The sequence below is a fragment of the Tinamus guttatus genome, unplaced genomic scaffold (assembly GCF_059628265.1).
Source record: "Tinamus guttatus ecotype Peru unplaced genomic scaffold, ASM5962826v1 Tinamus_guttatus_pri_ptg001067l, whole genome shotgun sequence".
Classification (NCBI taxonomy): Eukaryota; Metazoa; Chordata; class Aves; order Tinamiformes; family Tinamidae; genus Tinamus; species Tinamus guttatus.
In genome coordinates, this window is record NW_028289601.1 from 187170 (window position 1) to 207422 (window position 20253).

A 20253-nucleotide genomic window follows, 5' to 3' on the forward strand; every position below is an offset into this window, starting at 1 on the left:
CGGAGCCCTGTAGCTAGTGTTGACCCCCAGGCATCAATTGTGGTGCCACGTTGCTCAAGTGTCTTCATCGGTGGCCTGGATGAAGGGACAGAGTGCACTCCCTGGCAGGCTGCTGCTGATAGACAAGTGAGAGCAATGGCTGATAACATCAGAGGGCTGTGGTGCCACTCAGGGGGAGCCTCAGCTGCTGCAGAGATGGGTGCACAGGAACCTCCTGAAGTTCAAGCAAGTCAAGTGCGCAGTGCAGCACTTAGGAAAGGATAACGCCTTGCAGCAGCAGAGCTTGGGAGCTGCCCTCTTGGAAAGCAGCTCCGCGGAAAAGGTTCTGGGAGCCCTGGTTGACGCCACGTTGACCAGCCAGGTGCCCCTGTGGCCAAGAAGGCCAGTGCTATCTGGACCGCAATTGGCAGTGCACTGTGAGCAGGTGGAGGGAGGGGATCCTCTCCCCCTCCTCGGGCCTGGGGAGGCACCTCCACAGCTCTGTGCCCAGCTCTGGGCTCCTGCACACAGAGACACACGGAGCTACTTGACCTGCTCCAGCAAAAGGCAAGGAAGATGAGGAAGGCCCAGAAACACCTCGTCTATGAGGAAAGGCTCAGAGAGCTGCTCTTCTTAGGCCTGGAGAAGACCTTAGATGCTATTAAGGTGCCTCTGTAAGGGAGGGTGTCATGAGGATGAGGCCAGCCTCTTTTCATTGGTGCCCAGCAACACAACGCCAGGCAGTGGGCACACACTGGACCACCATCTCCTCATGAGCAATCATTTATTTCCTAGGAGGGTGGCAAAAGATGGCACAGAGAGCTTGTGGACTCTCCATCCTTCGAGAGAGTCCAAAGTCGCCTTGAGACGATCCTGGCCAACATGCTCTAGGTGACCCTGCTGGAGCAGAGGGGCTTGGGCAACATCTCCAGAGGTCCCTTCCAACCTCCACCATTCTGGCATTCTGGAAGGCAGTGCTGGGGGGCAGAGCAAAGAGCGTGAGAAGCTCTACAGCCATGGGAGCCCTGCTCTGCCTAGAGAGTCTGCTGCTCGGAGTGGCCAGCAGCAACACTGAGAAGCAAAAGGAAGAGCTAGACAAGGAGGCGTGAGCACCTGGCAGCCTAGAAGCAGAGTGCTCACGAGATGGCAAGAGCAGAAGTGGACAGAGGTGCCATAAGCCTTCATGCCCAGAGACTGCCCCAAGCGCTGAGCTCCAAGGATGCTGCTTAATGGCTCCAGCTGCAAAGGGCAGCTGCTCCCAAGTAGAGCTGCTCAGGAGCTCCCCTCACTCTCATCCTGCTCAGGAGCTCTCTAAACCACAAGGGTGACTGCACCCCCAGCAAGCGTGCTGAGAACCTAGAAATTCTTGAGGCTTACCGATGGTCAAAGGAAAGGGCTGTCCTGCTCAGCTGCCCTGGCGCTGGCTGAGCACAAGCAGAAGCAGCCGCACAGGCTGCGGCGTCATGGGCCGGGGCGAAGGGCCCTGAGTGCCCTGGCACAGAGCAAGCGAAACGAGCTGGGAATACGCTCCAGCGTCAGCAAAGGCCAAGCCTGTGTGGGGCTGCATCAGCTCTTCCTGCGCGGGCGGAGAGCAGAGTGTGAGGATGACACTCAGCACCTTGTCAGCTCGCCTGTGTCCACGCTGGATCCTGCCAGTCCAAGGGAGGCATTGACAGACTGCAGAGGCTGCAGCAGAGCCACACAGAGGCCACAGACTGCGGCCTCACTCTGCGCTAAGGCCCCTCTGCGCAGGTCATCACAGGTGGCCCCTGCCCTCACAGCACTTGGCTCTTGTGACCTCATCCTCAGCTGCCCTACATAAAAGGCCAGTGCGCAAAGGGCTGTAGCTCTGCGAGTGAACAGGTTTGCAGAGGCCAGCAAGTGCTTGGGAAGAGACGTTGGTGTCTTTGCAGATCAGCGACCTTTTCTCTCTTGCTGGAAGCTTTCCTGGAGCAGAGCAGAGATGCCAGCCGGTCTGGTCCGGTGGGTGCAATGGGGCCCAAAGAGCAGGGAGGGAGAAGAGCAGAAGCCCTGTGTGCCTCCTGGCAGCGTCCTTGGTGGGGCCAGAGCGCTCCTGAGCACTGGGCTGTGGGCAGCACTGCCCTCCAGCCTGGGGAGCCAGGCAGCCCAGCAGAGGCTTTCAGGGCACAAGGCACAGCCCATTCTCCTTGGGAGAGCCCAGGGGCACCACACTGTGTCGGGCCAGAACACGACACCTGGCAGGGACTGTGTGTGTGCAAGCCAGAGGTCTTCATCTGCCTCAGCGCGCACAGGGAGGGCTGCTCCACCGCAGAGCTTCCTGAAGGCCGCGGGGCTTCTCCGTCCTGCCGCACTGGGAAACCTGACGGAAGTGGAGCCCCCAGGCACTAGAGCGGGACACCAAAGCTCAGCTCTAGGCTGGGAGAACACCTGCATTCCTTCTCCTGCAGGCCATGCATCTCCTCACCTCGGGGTGGCAGAAGGCTCAAGATCCTTTTCTTGCTGGTCCCAGTGTTTGCTGGTGAGCAGTGCTGACCAACCATGTTGTGGGGCTGCCCAGGCGTGCTGGAGGGCAGCTTTGAGGGGGAGGGAGAGGCGGTAGATCCTGTGATCTCCAAGATGGGAAGCTGGGAATGCCAGGGCGGGTTGGTTATGTGGAGCACAGTCTGCCTCCTACATTTGATGGGTTCACGCAGTGTGAAAGAGTGGAGTGCATTGGAGCATTATCGCTAGAGGTGCCTCCCTGCTTCAGAAGCTCTTGGGATGGAATGTTTGTGCAGAAATATCCATGGGCTGGTGCATTTTCTCTTGCCTCAGGAGCACAGGGTTTCCTAGGGTGTGGGGCTGTGGCTGCCATGTGTCCGCATTCCCCAGGCTCTTATGTTCGGAGGGTGCTCCAGAGGTCGGGGTCACATCTTCCTTTTGCTCTGGATGTGGCTCCAGCTCTGCCAGCCAAGCTCTCGCCCCTTGGTGTGGGAGGAGGAAATGTGGCTGCGGGGACCATTAGAAACCTCCTTAGTAGAACTGACTCGTGATGTGGTGACTTGCAGTTGGTGTTTACTGCTGGGGCTTGCTCTTCGCCAAGGCCAAGTGCAAAGAGGAAGCGCTACTGGTACGTGCCTCTTGTTGTGGGAAAGAAAAGTGTGGTGAAGGCCAAAGAGCAGAGCTCCTGCCCCCTCTACAAAAGTTCGGAATGTGGTGCAGCTTTGCAGGACTTGTCCTCACAGAGATCAGCGTGGGAGAGGGACTTGTACAGGATGCTTGTGCTTGTCATTGTGCCTGCATAGCTTTTGAATGAGCTGTGAGGCCAAGATCTCCCCACTGGAGCCAGCTCTGTGGCTTGATAGGCAGCAGACAAGAGACCTTGGGCAGGAGGTGCCTTTGCTCTTGCCTTAGCTCCTGGAGCCTGCAAGTGCTCCAGGAGGAAATGGGCTGCCCCAAGACACTGGCTGCTGAGAGGCCTCACTCCTCTGCCTTGCTCCAGAGTGCTGGAAAGCAGCAGCCACTGCTGCCTCTGCCTCCCAGGGAAGGCTCCCGTGGGAAGTGCCCACGCTGCTCGTGGGACTTGCTCTCACGGAGGGCCTTTGTGTTGCAGGAGAAGGCCGGCGTGCCTGACGCTGAGCTCTCAGCTCTCAGGTAAGAGCGCTTCCTTGGCCCACACCGGCTTGAATGGAAAAACAGGCAGGGCTGCAGGCTGCCGCCTGTGCTCAGACTGCAAGGGAAGCCTTTGTTAATCCGAGAGAGGGAAGGGGATGGGGACAAAAGGGGGCAGCGTGCTTGCGAGTGCATTGGGGAACTGCCTGCAGGGGCTGCGCAGCTGCTGCCCAAGACCCGCTTTCCCTTTGTCTTTAGCAAAACGTTGGGGTTGCTCAAGGAGAAAACGAGAGAGCGGGAGCTTCTAGAAAAGCAGGTGGCTCGCCTGCATGAAGAGATAGGGCACGAACATGAGGCCATCCTGCGCTCCGTGGAAGACGTCTTGGAGGAGAGGGAGATGGCCACTGAGAAGAGAGAGGTAAAGAGGCTGTCATTTGATGCAAGGCCTTGCTCTCGTTTGGAGGCTCCCCGCTGCTGCTTGCTCTTGGCCCTTTCAGAGTGACTGTGCCCTCTTGCTGCCCGTGGCAAAGGTGGCTCTCAGGGCTCCTTGGGGCAGCGGGGAGCTGAGGGAGGTCTGCACTGCGGCTCTGGAGACTGCTGTTCTCCTGGCCTGCCCCCTTGACTCGTCCCAAAGTGCTCACCAAAAGCTGTGGCACCATTCCCCACTGGGAGCTGCCCTAGGCAGACGCCCTGCGCGGCTGCCCTTGGCTCGCACTTAGTGTTCATGCGGGCGTACCCATTGAGGAGCTGCTCTCATTCTCTGTGTTCATTTCCATCTCTACCTTTGCAATGTTTTCCTCAGGCCCTTCTCACGTTGACCCGGGCAGCTCTTGAGCACATAGGGGCCAAGTATCTTGAGATGGCTGACTGGGCTCTGAAAAGCACAGGTAAGCCTTTGGAAAGTGTGCGGGCACTGGGCTGGTGTATGGCCCTCCCCAAAAGGCTGCGTAGGTGTGCTTGCAGCCTCAGAGATCCCTGCTAGCTCATTGCTTCTCCTAGTTTTTGGAGTGTCCTGGGCAGCTGCTTTGCATATGCATTTCAGGGGCCACCATCGATTCAGCCCGCACATCGGAGACTTACAGTGGGCGAGACTCTGGAGCTTGCTGGCTTTGTCGAGTCTTCTTTACCCAGGCCAATCCTCCGGACACCATTTTGCAGGTAACAGCGTGGAGAGCATGCAGGACGTCCGAGGCAGTTCCTTGTTTCTAGCCGCGGCACCAAGGCCAAGCACCTCCCTTCACAGCCCCAGGCTCACTGAGCCCTACTGCACTGCCCCTCTTCCTGACCACCATGTGCCCTTGGCCACAGCACTCCCGCCTGGGAGGAGACAGGGCTGAAGCCAACAGCAGCAAGCTGCCCACAAGTGTTGGTGGCATTTTTCTGGGGACCTGGTCCTTGGCAGCTGCATTTTGCTCCCTTCACGTGAGGGCTCCCCTTTTGAGAGAGGGAGGTTGAGGAGGGCCTGCTGGGGTCTGTCCTCTTGAAGGAAGTGGCTCATATGGGCCCTTGAGGGGGGCTCCTATGGGCCTTGCCACTACCTCAGGCTTTGAAGGCTCTGGCGTGGTCTCCACTAGGGAGCCCTGTGCTCTCTCAGTGGCGTGCAAAATGAGAGCGTCTTTTGGGAAGGCACTCGCTCTGAGTTGTTTCCTACTGAGGGTTTTGGTCTGCTGAGCACAGGTGGCCAGTGTCCTCCTTCCCCTTTGTGCTCCTTGTGTGCCTCTCCATGCACCACGCCAGCCCCAGGTGTGTGCTTCTTGCACAGCCCCCAGTATGCCACTGTGGGTCTTGGAGTGCCTTGTCGCTGAAGGAGGCTGCTTTCTGCTTGCAGCCAAAGACCTCCCCTGGTCAATGCTGGGCTTTCCAAGGATCGGAGGGCCATGTGGTCATACGTCTGCCGCAGCACATCTGGCCAGTGGCTGTCACCGTGGAGCACATCTCAAAGGCGGTGTCTCCATCCGGGGAAGTGAGCAGCGCCCCCAAAGATTTTGCCGTCTTTGTAAGTCTCTGCTTTGCACCTGCCAGGAGGGAACGGCCAAGGGAGGCCTCGTTGTCTTGGCGCCTCCTCTCCGAGAAGGGCGGCCTTGTTGCTGCAGAGCAGCGTGTCCTGCATGGGCCATGTGGGGAGCTCCGGTGCGGTTTGGCTTCTCCAGCGTTGTGCTTTCTGGGTGTCGGGGTCTTGGAGCACTGGCTAAAATAGCGCCTGATGCACAGCCACAATTCCCAGCTGTTGCTAGAGGAGAGGGACATAATGAAGGCTTCCCAATGGTAACTGAGCGGGCTGTTCTCCTTTGGCTCTGCTTGAGCGTGACCTGCTGCCCTTGTCGGTTGCTTTTAAGGGCGTGGATGAGGAAGGGCCAGAAGAAGAGCTCCTGGGGCTTTTTGCATATGATGTGGAGCAAGAGGCGGTTCAGACCTTCCACCTCAAGGTACTGTGAGTGCGTGTGGGCACCACACAAGGAGGGAGCTGAGTTTGCCTGCAAGGGCTTGGGCAGCAGAGTGTGACCCAGAGAGTCCTGTGCCTGGTGGCTCGTCCTTGGGAACTGTGGGTGCCTCCTGGCTCAGGGATACTTTTTGATTTCCAACAGGGCTAGTGCTGGCAAAGCACAGCACAATGCTGTGCCCTTCCTCTATTACAAGTGAGTAATGATGGCTCCCCACGTTTCCTTTACAGAAGCAGCTTCCCAGAGCCTTCCAGTTCATCAAATTCCAGGTGCAGAGCAACTGGGGGAAGCGCGAGTACACCTGCCTTTACCGACTGCAGGTTCATGGGATAATGGCAGCTCAGAGGTTCCAGCTGAGCCAGGAGAGCAGAGAGGTCCTGTGAACCAAAATAAAGGAGTCAGTCGTGTGTCAGTTCACGTTGGTGTTATGTGTGGCTCCTGGAGTTCAATTCCTGAGGCAAGCTGCACAAGCTACGCATGCTGAGCACATGAAGAGAGAGGCAGGAGGGCAGCTGGTGCTCTGCAAAGCATGACTCTGCTCTTCCAGGCAGTCTGAGGGCACTTGTTCACTTATTTCAAGTCAATTGTGCGGCATTGGAAGCAAAGAGCCTCTTGGAAAGGTATCCCCCACAGCTCCTGTGATCCCTCAGCACAGGGATGTCGCACCTTCACTCTGCAGGCGCAGCCAGCCTGCCTCCTGCCTCAGTGCCGCTAAGAGCCAGTTGCGCTTGCACCACTCCTGATAAAAGGAGCTGTCTGCCGGAGGGGAAGGACGGCTCTTGTCTTTGGTGCAGGCAACAGGGCAGGGCCCCTGGGCTCCAAGGGCAGCCCCAGGTGCTGCAGCTGCAGCTTTCGCAGCAGAGGGCACGGCCTCAAAGTTCCAAATTCCACGCAAGAGTATCATGCCAAGGCAGGGAAAGGCTTCCCGCTGCCAGAGCTCAGGGGAGCATGAATGGTCAGCCTGCCACAGGGGTGCAGAGCTTTGGACACTCATTGACAGCCCCAGCTCCTCTGCAGGGCACAGGGGCGGCCAAGGGTGTCACCCTCCCCATCAGCCCTGCATTGGGAGCAGCAATGGCACAAGCAAATAGAGGCCACTCACCCCATGTGTCCACTGCTCTCGTGACCAGCACACCCTTAACTCTGTCTGTGTGCAGTCTCTCTGGGCAGCCCCTTCCCCAGGAAAGACCATGAGTCCTGGCCCTGGAGCACGTCAGGGGAGGTGCCGCCTGCCCCGAGCTCACACACATAGGGAGAGGTTTTTCATATCTTCCCCAGCACAAGCACACCATTATTCCTCTGCTATTATTGCAGACGTCCCTGCTCCCCAGAGCCTTTCCCAGTTCTGTGTGCCCATGCTAGGCTGGCCGCCTGTTCGTGCAACCCTCCTGTGTGCTGCCCACAGGGCCCCACGCTGGTAGTGCTGTTCTGCGGAGCAGTGGGCTGAGAGGCCACAAGCTGACTCCTCACTGGCCAAGGTGGTCAGGGCACACCCAGCTGGACCAGCGTCAATGCACCTGGCAACACCCTGGCCAGGCTCTGTGGCTGTGGAGGATGAATCGAGCAATCAGCGGGCATTTCACATTGCTCAGGATGTGTTTGGCGGTGCCATTCCACCCATCCCACTGCCTCTTCTGAGAGTGAGGAGCCCTCATTTGGTGCATTCCTAGGTTTGGTCCTTTAGTTTTGGGTGACGACATTTGGTTTAAGGAGTGTTCACTCATTCATCCCTGGCACGCACTGCCCGTGGAGAAGCCCTCTGCTCCTCCGGTGACTCCTTACTCCCTTCCTGAAGCATGGGCGTATTTCTTCAGCCTAATATTACGTGGGACAACCCCAGCAGAAACCTCTTGATCACTCCCTCTCTCCAGAGACACTGGGCATCTCTAACTGAGGGCTCAGCACAAGAGAGATCTGGAACTTCTAGAGAGGGTCCAGTGTGGAGCAACAAAGGTGGTTTAAGGGACTGGAGCATCTATTGTACGAGGAAAGACTAAGTGATCGAGGCCTGTTTAGCCTAGAGAAAAGACTGAGAGGAAATCTGATCAATATGTATAAAAACCTGAGGGGAGAATGTAAAGAAGATGGGGACAAATCCTTCTCGGTGGCCAGGGACACGACAAGGGGTAATGGATTTAAATGAAAACACAGGGAGTTCTACCTCCATGTGAGGAAGAACTTCTTTCTTGGGAGGGTGTCAGAGCCCTGGAACAGGCTGCCCAGAGAGGCTGTGGAGTTTCCTTCTCTGGAGATCTTCAAACCTGCCTGGATGCCACTCTGTGCCACGTGCCCTGGGTGTCCCTGCTGGAGCAGGGCGGTTGGACTGGATGATCTCTGGAGGTGCCTTCCAACATCAACCATCCAGTGATTCTGTGAGATCGGCCCTGTCTTCATGCCAGTTTACCGTCTGTGCTCTTCCTCCCGGCACTGCAGAGGGAACAGGAGGTGAGTAAGTGATGCACACATGCCCCAGTAGATTATGTCCACCCCATATATGGAAGGACTCTTCAACATTCAGAAACCCACTTTGCTCTGCAAAATGATCAGTGGTGCCATCAGATGAAAAAATACATGGATAGGTTCTATTTAGGAAGGGGTACACACACAAACACACACACATAAAGATATGTATTTCAGATAACTCCTTCTTAGTATGGGAGCATGAGGAAGAACCTTTGGGCATTTCACTCGCTCTCGTCCTGATCCTTTGTGCTCCCCAGAGGACAAAATAGACTCTGTGACTTTGTGCTAGGTCACAGGACCTGGTTTGTCAGTGACTCCTCTGAGTCCTCAGAGCAGCATGCCAAGGCATGGAAAGGTGCCCAAGGGCCGTTTGGCTGCCCTGAGGGCAGTGGGAGGCCACGGGGACACTCAGGGAGGCCGCTCAGGGGGTGTCACATCCTTAGGGGAGGCAGGCGCAGTGCCAGTTGGCAGGAGCTGCGTGGCACCACTGAGCCGCCACATTTCCTCCGAGAGGAGAGATTCCACCAGGCTTGAGTGCCTGCAGGAGGTTCTGCCCTTGCCTCAGTGGCTTGAAAGACTCGCCCCCTGCGGCCACATTCCCCTCCCTCCAGAAAGGGACCTTTGGTGGGTAGGTGGTAAAAAGCTGGTGCCAAGCACAGGTGTCCCCAAAGATGCCACCAATGCCTGTGGGCTGGTTGCCGCTTCTTCAAGACAAGGAATGCTCTCCCGAACATGCCCTCTTGTGGGTGTAGATGTTTGAGCCTGGTTTTCGAGAGCACAGCGCGGAGATGGCTGGGTTGCCTGATCCCATGGGCAGCGTCTTGCGGCCCCAGGGCAGGGCAGTGTCCTCTGCCCCTTGTGCTCCAGCCCCTGCCCACAGCTGCCCCGTGGCTCTGGGGTTCTCCTGCTGTGCCTGGCAGCTCTGGGCAATGGCCAGGCAGGGTCTTCTCTCTGTGCAGCCGGGCTCTGCCCCAAGGGAGGCCTCCTTGCAGGCCTGAAGACCCCACGGGGGCAAGGGGCAGCACGGGGGAGACTTCGTGCTCTGGGCCTGCACGTGCTGGGGAGCTGTGGTGTTTGCTTACAGAACCTCTCTTTTCTCCTGGCTCAGCTGGTCCATCGGGGCTGCCATTATGCCACAAACCTATACTCGATAGACGTTTGGGTGCTCCCCCAGCTTCTCCACCCTGATTCCATTTACACCCTGCAAAAGAGCTCTTGGCATGTGCTTGAGGCTGGAGAGAGGTGCTTAGTGTCCAGGTGGAACCCAGATCAATCCCATGTGGTGAGAACTCTCAGGGTGCTCTGTCCAAACCAGTGCCTCTGGAATTGAGAGCCTGACCCTTTGTAGGACCTCTGCTGCCCAGCAGTCCCAGGCTTTTCCTGGAGCTGGCACATACGGACCCTTTCCGTTCAGTGCCCTGTTGCTGGGCCTGAGTTTTTGCCTCTTCCTTTATCCTGGACAAGGAATAGGGCACAGACATACCCTCATCTCCTCCCAGAGAGCACTCAGACACTTTCTGAAGAAGTGGCAATTCTTTAGGTGTCTTCTCACCAGTGCTCTGGACCTGTAAGATAGTTCCCAGTGGCTTAGTGCTCTGCTTCCAAGTCCACTCAGCTGCTCTCAGCATGCGCAAGTGACAGATGCATTAAAAGAGTAGAGCACAAGTGGTGTCTTTGAAAGCAAGTCCCTGACACAGGCAGTGAGGGCTCAAAGGAACATCGTGGAGGGGTCCAATGGAGCTGCCCATCAGCTGATGCTTTTGCATAATTCAGAGTGGCACAAGCAGCACCTCATACATGAGGAGCCTCTTCTGCCTCCTGAGGGCTCTCATTGTCTGGCCTCGCAGCTGCTGGTGGGATTGCAACCTATGTTCTCATCTGCGAGAGGCCAGACATGACTCCTGAAGGCTTCAATATGAGTCTAGCAGAAATCACTTTATTCGCGTTACAGCACTCTATCTACTATATTTCTGTTAAGTTGTCTAGCCACGCGTATGCTTACATTGCGATTGGTTGCATACTACTGTCCACACATCTTCTACCGTACTAGGTTGGCTGTAGATGACGGGGGCACATGTTTACATGATTGGCCTGCACAACGTCCTCTATCGTGCACTGCTAAGCTTGTTTACAGATTCTTCCTCTCCTACTTTTGTGTTCTTGCAGTTGGTGACTTTCCCACGATCTTTTCGCCTTGATCTTAGTCCGGCTCATCGTATTCGTCTTCTATCAGGAAGCCTCGGTTACTTAGATATGCTCCCACAATTCCCCCTTTTTGTTCTTGAACCGGTCAACCGACACATGGACATATTTTAGTCTGCCGAACCCTGATATATGGGTAACATCCATTTGCCACAGTTCCAACGGATTGGTACCTCTGGGATTCACCCCAGTCGGGCAGCCACCGTGAATTGCTGACCATCAGGGCAAGTTTGTATAACCCCTTGTGCCGCAGCATCTGTCAGGTTAAACTGTCGTCGTAGCGCCTTGGCAGACTGATGGAAAAATTGATGGGAACGCCGAGCCTGTTGAAACTTAGCCGGCGTGGGGCCTGTCCATGATGGAGCTACCAGCCGATCTGCCCGTTTGTTTCCCTCGGACAGCTCACCTGGTAAATCCGTGCGACTCCGAATATGTGTAATGAAATATGGTGCCTCACGTGAGCCAGAGTGTTTTAAAGAGGGCAAACAGACCTGCATCGCTAACTTCTTTCAGAATTGCGCGTTCCATGCATTGAACAATACCTACTACATACAGGGAGTCACAGACCACATTCAGGGCCTGATCCGGCCAGCGCTGAAAAGCCATGATGACAGCACGTAATTCTAGTTGTTGAGTGGAACCACTAAAGTCCGATAACACCACTTCCTTCCAGACGTCTCCCTCTTTCCAGGTTAATGCTGACTTCTGTGATCTCCCTCCGGCGTCTGTAAACACAGTCACTCCCTTAACCAGCGTTGGGGATCGCTGAGGAGGGCGCTCTTCGAACTGTCCCAAGTTTGACCGCGGCCATAAAACGATGGGGTGGCAGGTGGGCTCTAACCTGCCCTGGATAGTCAAGAGGGCAACTTGAAGTGGCACAAAAGTTCTGTAAAGCCCACTGTAGGTATTCTGCAGCCAATGGCACAACGATAAAACTGGGTTCAAATCCTGCTATTTCCACTGCCCGAGATTGTCCTTTCATTATCAGCTGTGCAAAAGCTTCTAAACAAGTTGTCACCGTACGCTTGGGCTGAATAGGCAAAAAAAAAAATCCACTCAAGTATATGAAGGGGATCTCTACCCTCAAACCATTGCATTAATAGCAGCAGCGGGTAATGGTTGTGGTTTAGCAAGAGCAAACCCACCAGTTCATCAGGGTCCCAGTGGCTGGAATATGCGGTTGATACCCTTTCGGATACCTTTTGTATTGCTAATTTTGCTTTGGGGGAAAGCTCACGTGGGGCATCAACTCTGCCTGCCCGCCGAAGGAGTTGTATGAGGGGTTCTATATCTGTGTTGGAAATACCGCAGACCGAGCATACCCAATTAATATCGCCCAGGAGCTTCTCTACCTCGTTTAGGGTCGTGACTTCTGTTCGCAGAAAGAGCTTTTGTGGCCTAACAATTGTTCTGGTAATCTCCCAGCCCAGGTAGCGCCAAGCTGGCTGCCATTGTACTTTCTCTGGTGCTCTCTGTAGACCTCCCGCTCCTAGGATCTTTTCTATCTCTGTCAGCAGACTTTCTGCCTCCAGATGCTTTCCGGCTACTAAGATATCATCTATATAATGGTAGATCAGTAGTTCAGGGTGTATCTGACAGATGGGAGTTAATGCCCACGAGACATAGAGCTGGCACAGGGTGAGTGAATTTTTCATACCCTGGGGAAGCACTACTCAATGATATCGCTGCATAGGGGTTTCTTTGTTAACTGAGGGTACAGAGAACGCGAATTTTTCGTGATCCTCAGGATGCAATGGTATGGTAAAGAAACAATCTTTTAAATCAATTATTAAGATGTCCCAGTCTTTTGGGATCATCACAGGTAATGGTAAGCCTGATTGCAAAGCTCCCATATCTTTCATAACTGCATTTACTTTCCGCAAATCGTGCAGTAATCGCCACTTCCCAGATCTTTTCGGGATAGTAAAGACAGGCATATTCCAGGGGCTAGTTGAAGGCTGTATATGACCCCTTTCTAATTGTTCTTGTACTAATGCCTGTAAGTGAGCAACCTTTTCTGTAGACAGCGGCCACTGGTTGACCCAGACAGGTGTACTAAACATCCAGGATAATTTTATCACTGGTCGCTCTCTCCCAGTGACCGCCGCTAGAAAACCTGTTGATCAGTAACCAATCATGCACCTAGCTGGCTTAGCGTGTCTCGTCCTAGCATTGATAGTGGTGCATTGGCTACATATGGTTTAATACTGCAACATCTGCCATCTGCCATACAGCATTGAACTAGCTCCTTACTAACATGCGTTGTTTGCACTCCACCTACCCCCATAACAGGAATCAATGGAGTTTCTAATGGCCAGGTGTGAGGCCAGGCAGCCACACTGATAATCGTTACATCTGCCCCAGTGTCCACTAACATTGAAATTGATGTCTGATGCCCACATGGGTGTTTTAATGTTACCCGTTCCATTGGTTGTCGTTTTGAGATGTCCATTGCCAGGTGTACTTCAGGGGTCCCAGTTGAGCCAAAACCCTGTTTCCCTCTGATTTTTGATTTAGATTTGGGAACGCATGCTAAAAACGGCACTAGCTGTGCAATCTTCTCCCCAGCCGGAACATGAATCGGCGGACTGGGAGTCCAGACCATCACATGAATGGTACCCGTAAAGTCCGCATCGATCACGCCAGGCAATACAAAAAGGCCTTTGCGCGTAACCGATGAGCGACCTAACAGTAGTGCATTTAATCCTTTTCCCAGCGGGCCGCAAGTAGTGCATGGGAGGCATTGTACACTGGAGTCAGTGAGCATTGCGTCTACTGTGAGGGCAGTGTCCACTCCGGCACTTCCTGTTGTGGCGGCGGTGATGCTATCCAAGCTCCTCGGGATCTTACTTTCATCGGCACGCGAGATCCCAGCACGCTCGCCTTCCCGTTTCCCAACCTGGTTCCGTTTGCGTGTGCCTGGTAGCGGCACTCCTTCTCCCAGTGACCAAACCTCCCACATCTATTGCAACATCCACTAAATGCATATCCGCCACCCCTTTTATCGAACTGGCACTGGGCTTTGAGATGACCGGTTGTCCGCACTTAAAGCAGCGCGAGTTGTTTTTGTTAACTAAAGGTCGTATGGCTGCTGCAAATGCACGTGCCATGTAATCCGCCTTTTGCTCATCCGAGCCAATACACTTACAAGCCTCCATCATTTGTGCAATCGAGGCATCCCGTGGTAGTGCTCTAAGCGCTTGCTTACACTCCACAGTAGCATTCTCAACCACTAAAGACATCAGTATGACCTCTCTCGCTTCTGGAGTCAGAGAGTGTTGCCTGACATTGGCAATCGACTCCGTCCGCCGAGGCGGCCAGGCACGCCCGAACTGTGCCTGGGCCAAAGAGCACAGACACCAATATGAGGATGCTGCAAATGGCGTTTATTGATGGATAACAAGGTGTTATATAGCTAAGGTTTACAACGTCACATCCGCCTGCTTACATCATAGACTAAACACTATTGGCTATTAAGGGCCCTATCTTTCCGTACAGCACGATATCTTCCGGCCGCCGGACCCTAACTATCTACAACATCTCCCCCCTCCCTATGCATAACAAAACTAGCTAAAATATAACTATCTTATTCTTACTTATTCTTATCTTATTCTAATTACTTACTCTTATTATTATATTACTCTTACTTATTCTTAGTATTATATTATTCTATGCTTATAGTTTATAACAATCTCAAAATTATGTATCATAAACTTGACATAAAAACACAAGGCACAAAGTGTAGAAGGTAGGGGATGACAGGTAATACCGGGGGTGTAGGAATAGGGTGTACCTTGGGATAACTTGAGGGTAATACTGAGTGGATATATTCTTAAAGCTGTTGTCGGCGTTCCGCTAACATGATGTTAACCTTCTCTAGACGACTCTTGACAAACGGCATGAGTTTATTCAACATACAGGGTCCAAAGATTAGTGTCATCATGATCATTGCTATCGGCCCTATCAAGGTGGATATCAGGGTGGTTAACCACAGCAAACCGGCGAACCAACCCTCATACCAGCTGCGTTTTGGAACAGGGTTCAACGGGCGCCGGCCGACAAGGCATGGCATCGAAGATTGGTGACCCTGTAGTTACTTTTGTACTAATTGCTCGAGATTGTTCCATCTGTTCAAGTACCCATTTAAAGGGCTGATGTGATTCTACCTGTCCTATAGTGACAAGCTGCAAAATTAAGATCATGCAAAGGCATCGCGGCCCCCTCTTGTGAAGACTGTTTTGTTGTTTTCTGGATTCGGTTGGTGTGGAACTCACAGGCTCGGGTGGGACGCCTATCACCGGGGCGTCCGATGATCCAGTCCTGTGAACAGAAACTCACAATTTTCATTAGTTTTATCTTGAAGGTCTGGTTTAATAGACTTAAGCGGGCACCACTTGACTCTGCCATCTTTCCTGACAGTGACCTTTGGGTCGATCTTGGCATGGGGGGAGCGCTGCCAGCGAGTCCCCCAGCCAAGGGCAGTTTGCTGCAACATGGCCTGCCTGGCCACATTTAGAACATGTCATTATGTTGGCTATTGCGGTATGAACAGCCGCCTGAATTGGGGTCAGATGCTCTTCCTTTGCAACATGCTTAATCATGTCTGCGATACTTGCCTCCGCTGGCAATGATCGCAAGATTTCTTTGGTTGCGGAATTGCATTGTTGGCGTAAACATTCCGCTACGACCGGGCTTTTTGCCTCCGCAGGCAGGGCCGAAGAGTCGACCGCTGCTTGGAGATGATCTACAAATTGTGTAAAGCTCTCACTTTCACTTTGCTTTATTGTGGACCATGGTGATGGTCTGGCAACGACTCTACAGGCTGTGCGAATAGCTTCTCTGGCCGCATGAGTAGTTGTCATAACCTCATGGGCCCGCATGCCATGGGCCTGCGCCTGGGGGGTGATCATTGTTGGATCTGTACCCATTAACCGCTGCAGGCTGGAGCCGTGTAATGGATGATCCAGTAATGGATAGCCCCAGTTACTTGGGCTAAACACTTCGTACAGTTGTCTTCCCATTCTTGTCTGAAAACGATCATTCCTGCTCCATCAAAGATTAGCCTACAAGTTTGCTTTATATCGAACGGGAGCATATCGCCCCCCCCAAAGATACCATCTATGAGGGTTGAGACCATGGCAGAATTAATCCCTTTATCCGCAATTGCTTTAACAATCGTTTGCACATCCTTAGATTTTATCGGCGAGTAGACCCTCTGTCCTGCCTCCGTCACCCAGACTGGGAACGCCAGCGCGGTCGATGGGGCCCACTCGGCACACGCGATCTTTATTTCCTTCCAGTCCGTGAGAGGGGCCTCTTCCCCTCGCAGCTCCTCTCCAATTCGAATGGGAATACCCTGGCTCCTAGTTCTTTGGCTTCCAGCCCCGTTCACCTTCCTTCTCTCCCTCCCCAAATTCGAATCAGTTGTGGGTCACCCATCCTCACTAGTGTCCGAGCCGGAGCTGGAGCTGGAACTTGACTGACTGGTCACTTCCGGGCTCCGGTACTTTTTCGTTGGGCTCCAGCCCCGCCTACTTTCCCCCCTCCTTAGCTCGCCCTGCCTCCTACTCACGGAGGCGCGTTTTTTTCAAACGGTCGCTCCGATTGGTTCTCGGCCCCTCACTCGGTCCTCCCTCACCTGACCGGTCATTTCATCATAGAAGGCTATCAGGTTAAGCATCAGAAAGCATCGGACAGACTCACTGACATAGGCCGGACTGTTATCCGTCTTGATGTGCTCGGGCAAGCCTATGACTGCAAAAGATGTGGTTAGATGCCTGCAGACATGTAGGGCCCTTTCACCGGTCTGCGCTGTGGCCCACACAAACTTAGAGTAGGTGTCTATGGACACGTGGACATACTTGAGGCGTCCAAATTCAGGTACATGTGTGATGTCCATTTGCCACATCTCTAATGCCTTCAGGCCCCCGGGGTTCACACCAATGCCCAGACCTGGCCCATGATGACTACACTGGGGACAGGCCTGCACAATTCCACAGGCATCGGATTCCACAGGATACAGTTATATCATTCATCCATGTCAGGCCTTTGGCATTAGCGTGGAACTGTTCATGAGCAATTCGGGCGATTTCAAAACGATTCAGTGGCCCATGTTCACGCACCAAGCTCACTAACTGGTCAGCCCGATTGTTACCCTCTCCCAAACCTAGTGTCCATTGATGACTCCGGACATGGATGACACAGAATGCCGTCAAACGCCACCTCACAGCTCTTTTGATTTGTAGAAACAGCTGGAACAATCGTTGGTTACGAGTTTCTTTCAAAAGAGCATCCTCAATTCGCTGTACTACTCCGACGACATACAGGGAGTCCGATACAATATTCAACGGGGTGTCCTTCCAGTGCATCAGCGCCCATGCGACAGCCACCAATTCTAAAGTCTGCAACGAGTCACCTTCCACCGCTTGTAGGGTGTGGGCTTTCCATAGGTCCTTCTCCTTCCAGGTGATGGCCGCCCTTCTGGAGGTTTTCTCTGCATCCGTGAATACCGTGAGGCCATCGCACAGAGGTCTTTCTACACACTTTGGTCTTCCTTCCCACGAATAGCTGGTGAGGAAGTGGCCAAGCTTTCCTGCAGGCCTTTCCGAAGTCACCTCCCCAGGGAACTCCAAGAGCGCTAACTGCAGCACAGTGGAGTGCCACAGGGCCCATTCCAGATCCGCCGCCTGCAGGGGAAGGTGGATCGCCACTGGCTCACCCCCGAGACTGCCAGCACCCGAGTTCTCCCACGGCAGATCATGTGAGCTACCACTTCCAACTGAGGGGTCACACTCTTGCACAGTTGAACTGAGGAGAAAATCCATTCTAAACCTGCAAGGTAGTCTTCTCCCCCTTTTTTCTTTTGCCACTGCATGATGAGGGCAAACACCGAGATTGGGTTGGAGACGACCGTGAGGTGCGTCGGGAGTTCAGAGCATTCCTTCCATTGCGACATTCTCCTGTGTGCACTGATATGATGTATTGAGTAGGCTATATGGATTCAGGTCTGTCCAGGTCTGTCCAGTCGCTTTGAGGAATACCTAACACCAGTGCATCAATTGATCCGCTGTCCCACAAAGCCAACAACTCTTAATTTGGGTATAATTAACAATACACCTAAGTAGCATAACATATCCATTAGTGTTAAAAGTAGCATCAGCTTCTATAACAGCGTTAAAAGCAACATTACCTCCTAAAAGCCACAATATACAGCTAATAATAACAGTAACACTTCTTCCTCCCATGTTGTTCTTCTGCAGGCTCACACTTTCCACAGCTAGGGTACCAGCTGCCTGCCTGCTATGTTTGATGTATCCGAGTTTGCTTCCAGCCAAGGTCTCACCCATTTTTGCTGGCACCCATCTGGTTCCAGTATCTGTAACGACACAAGCATACCCTTTCCCCCAGGTTATCAAGTCCAAAGGTCCCATCCAGTTTCCCGTGTTCCAGTCTCTCAGCATCACCTTACACGGACCCGACTTTACTTCTGTCAGGCCTCCCTTTAGCCCAGCCCTGTGTTTGACCATCAGAGGAACTAGGCTATCCTGGGGCAATCTCAAAATTTTAAAACATATTCTGCTCTTGCCAATTTTTTGTTTTTCGTAGCTGGCGTTTCAGCGTTTGGTTCATATGTTCCACTATGTCATGGTTCTCAGGATGTAATAGTATGGTGAAAAAACAATCTTTTAAATCGATTATTAAGATGTCCGAATCATTTTGAAAGGTTCTCGATTTCCATTTCTATTTATGTTTGCATAGCTTCAATTTGGTTTCCTCCCCAGAAATTGCTTGGGATTTCTGTATATTAAGGAGGCCCCCGCTCCAGTAGCATTGAGGCTTTTACAATTTGTAAGGACTGTTGCAGGTCCTTCTGTGTCAGTTGCACTGGAGCTTGGCCGTCGCTTCATTCTTGTTTCCCATGCTGAAGTACTTCCCTAGTCTCTTTCCAAGGATACAAGTCAGAGTACGGCTCCCAGTCCTCCATCGGTGGGGTGGGTGGGCGGGGGAGGTGGGGGGGGACGCCGTAGTCTGAGTTATTCCTGACTTTCCCGTTTTCAAATTCTGGACTTTCTTGTTGTGCTTATTTAGCCCTCTCTGCTGATATATATTACACAATAAAGATCTAAAAACCACATACACAAACAGCACAAACACAATTTCCATCCAGTGGCACGACCTCACGTAGCTGTGCACTCCACTAGTGAGTTCCACTGTCTCAATTGCCTAATCCAATCCTCGCTGCCAATTAGGTTGCGAATGGGTTTGGGATTCGGCAATAATCACACAGAACAAAGTGGCTACGGCTATTCAGGTGAAAGCACGTTAAAGAAGCAAAGTATGCCTAATTACTCGTGAGGTAATACTTGTTGGCAGGACACTGAGACTGAACATTCTCTTGAGTTGGCAGATGAGAGGGTTGCTGACAGGCTCCCAACTCAGCGGGCATCCCCGCAGAGACAACGTGGGTCTCAGTGTTAGGAGTCTCACCCCTCCTTTCTCTCTGCACTGTCTGTTTATGCCCGGTGCAACCTGCCACGTAGGGCCAGTACGTGCCAGCAGGCAGACCAGGGGGCGGACAAACTCCGCCTTCAGTCACATAATCTTCCCTCCCGGCTGCGCAGGTGCGCATGTCAGTAAATTGTCCCAGTCGTCAGTCTGAGGGTCCTGCCTTTCTCATCTCCCTCCCTCTCGGGTGTTTGACCTTCAAATTAATTTAGAGGATGTTTGCAGTTAAGTTGGCTACAAGCCCGGTCGAGCAGCCGCCTTCAGCTGCTTTTGGAGGAGGTCGGCTCTGAGCCTGGCTGGGCAGCCGCCTCCGCGCTCCTTATCGCTCAGCCTGGGCAGGCAAACATCTTCTTTCTCAGGGTCTTGGATTCTATTTTGCACAACAATTTTATGACTCTACAGCTCATACAAATTTCCACCTTTCAACCATACCTCGTGTCGACATCAATATACAAAGGATACAACACCTAATAGAGATGAACATAGCAAATAGAAATAATAGCCCTAATAACGGTTTCTGTCCTCACTTAAAGCATTACAGTTCTTCAACCCCCACTTTTAAAGACAGATCAAATTCCTCTGCACCTCCCTCCTGGCTTTCATCAAGCCCTCAGCAACATAATTCTCCTTGATCTCATTCGCCTTCTCTTCCCCAGCCCCCCTTTCTCCTTTTTTCAAGGCGATCTAACAAGCGGAAGCGGGGGCACAGACGGTGCAGGCGCCGCAGGTGCAGGCACAGAGGCAGGCACGGGCGGGGGGGTTAGCGATGGATCTCCAAACACCAGCGGTTTTCAGTGGCGTGGCGGTCCCGGTCCTGAAGTGCTTGCAAAGGCTGCCATGGCTCCGATGGCCACTTTGCTTTTGGCTTTCACATCGGGTTTGAATACTAGGTGGGGCTCAGCTTTGAACCCATTCTCTCTGCACCAGATCGAAAGCTTGCAGAGGGTCTGTTCATCAGCCTCCGTCTGCACTCCCACTGCTTCGCTCTTCCCGAGCGCCTCCCGTGCTGCCCTCCAAGTCTCCCTCTCCTCCCTTGCTCTCTGGCGGACCTGCCGTATCACTCCCCATGTCTTTAGATCTTTCGCACTCC

The 20253-nt window shown here is 53.3% G+C and overlaps 1 protein-coding gene across 1 annotated transcript; it reads left to right on the top strand.

Moving 5' to 3' along the window:
• Nucleotides 1-555: 555 nt before the first annotated feature.
• Nucleotides 556-6376, top strand: LOC148590856 (SUN domain-containing protein 3-like). The gene is made up of 8 exons (XM_088538390.1): nucleotides 556-645; nucleotides 3554-3594; nucleotides 3811-3970; nucleotides 4355-4439; nucleotides 4595-4710; nucleotides 5381-5548; nucleotides 5889-5978; nucleotides 6224-6376. The coding sequence occupies exons 1-8, from the start codon at nucleotides 556-558 to the stop codon at nucleotides 6374-6376; spliced, it is 903 nt and encodes a 300-aa protein (XP_088394516.1).
• The last annotated feature ends 13877 nt before the right edge of the window (nucleotides 6377-20253 follow it).

What these genes read in the sequence shown, in the direction of transcription:
- LOC148590856 (XM_088538390.1), top strand. Translation starts at nt 556, where the DNA reads ATGAGGAAGGCCCAGAAACACCTCGTCTATGAGGAAAGGCTCAGAGAG. An exon ending in TGGCCACTGAGAAGAGAGAG is followed by an intron (nt 3,971 to 4,354) that starts GTAAAGAGGCTG and finishes TGTTTTCCTCAG; the next exon opens with GCCCTTCTCACGTTGACCCG. An exon ending in TTCAGACCTTCCACCTCAAG is followed by an intron (nt 5,979 to 6,223) that starts GTACTGTGAGTG and finishes TTTCCTTTACAG; the next exon opens with AAGCAGCTTCCCAGAGCCTT.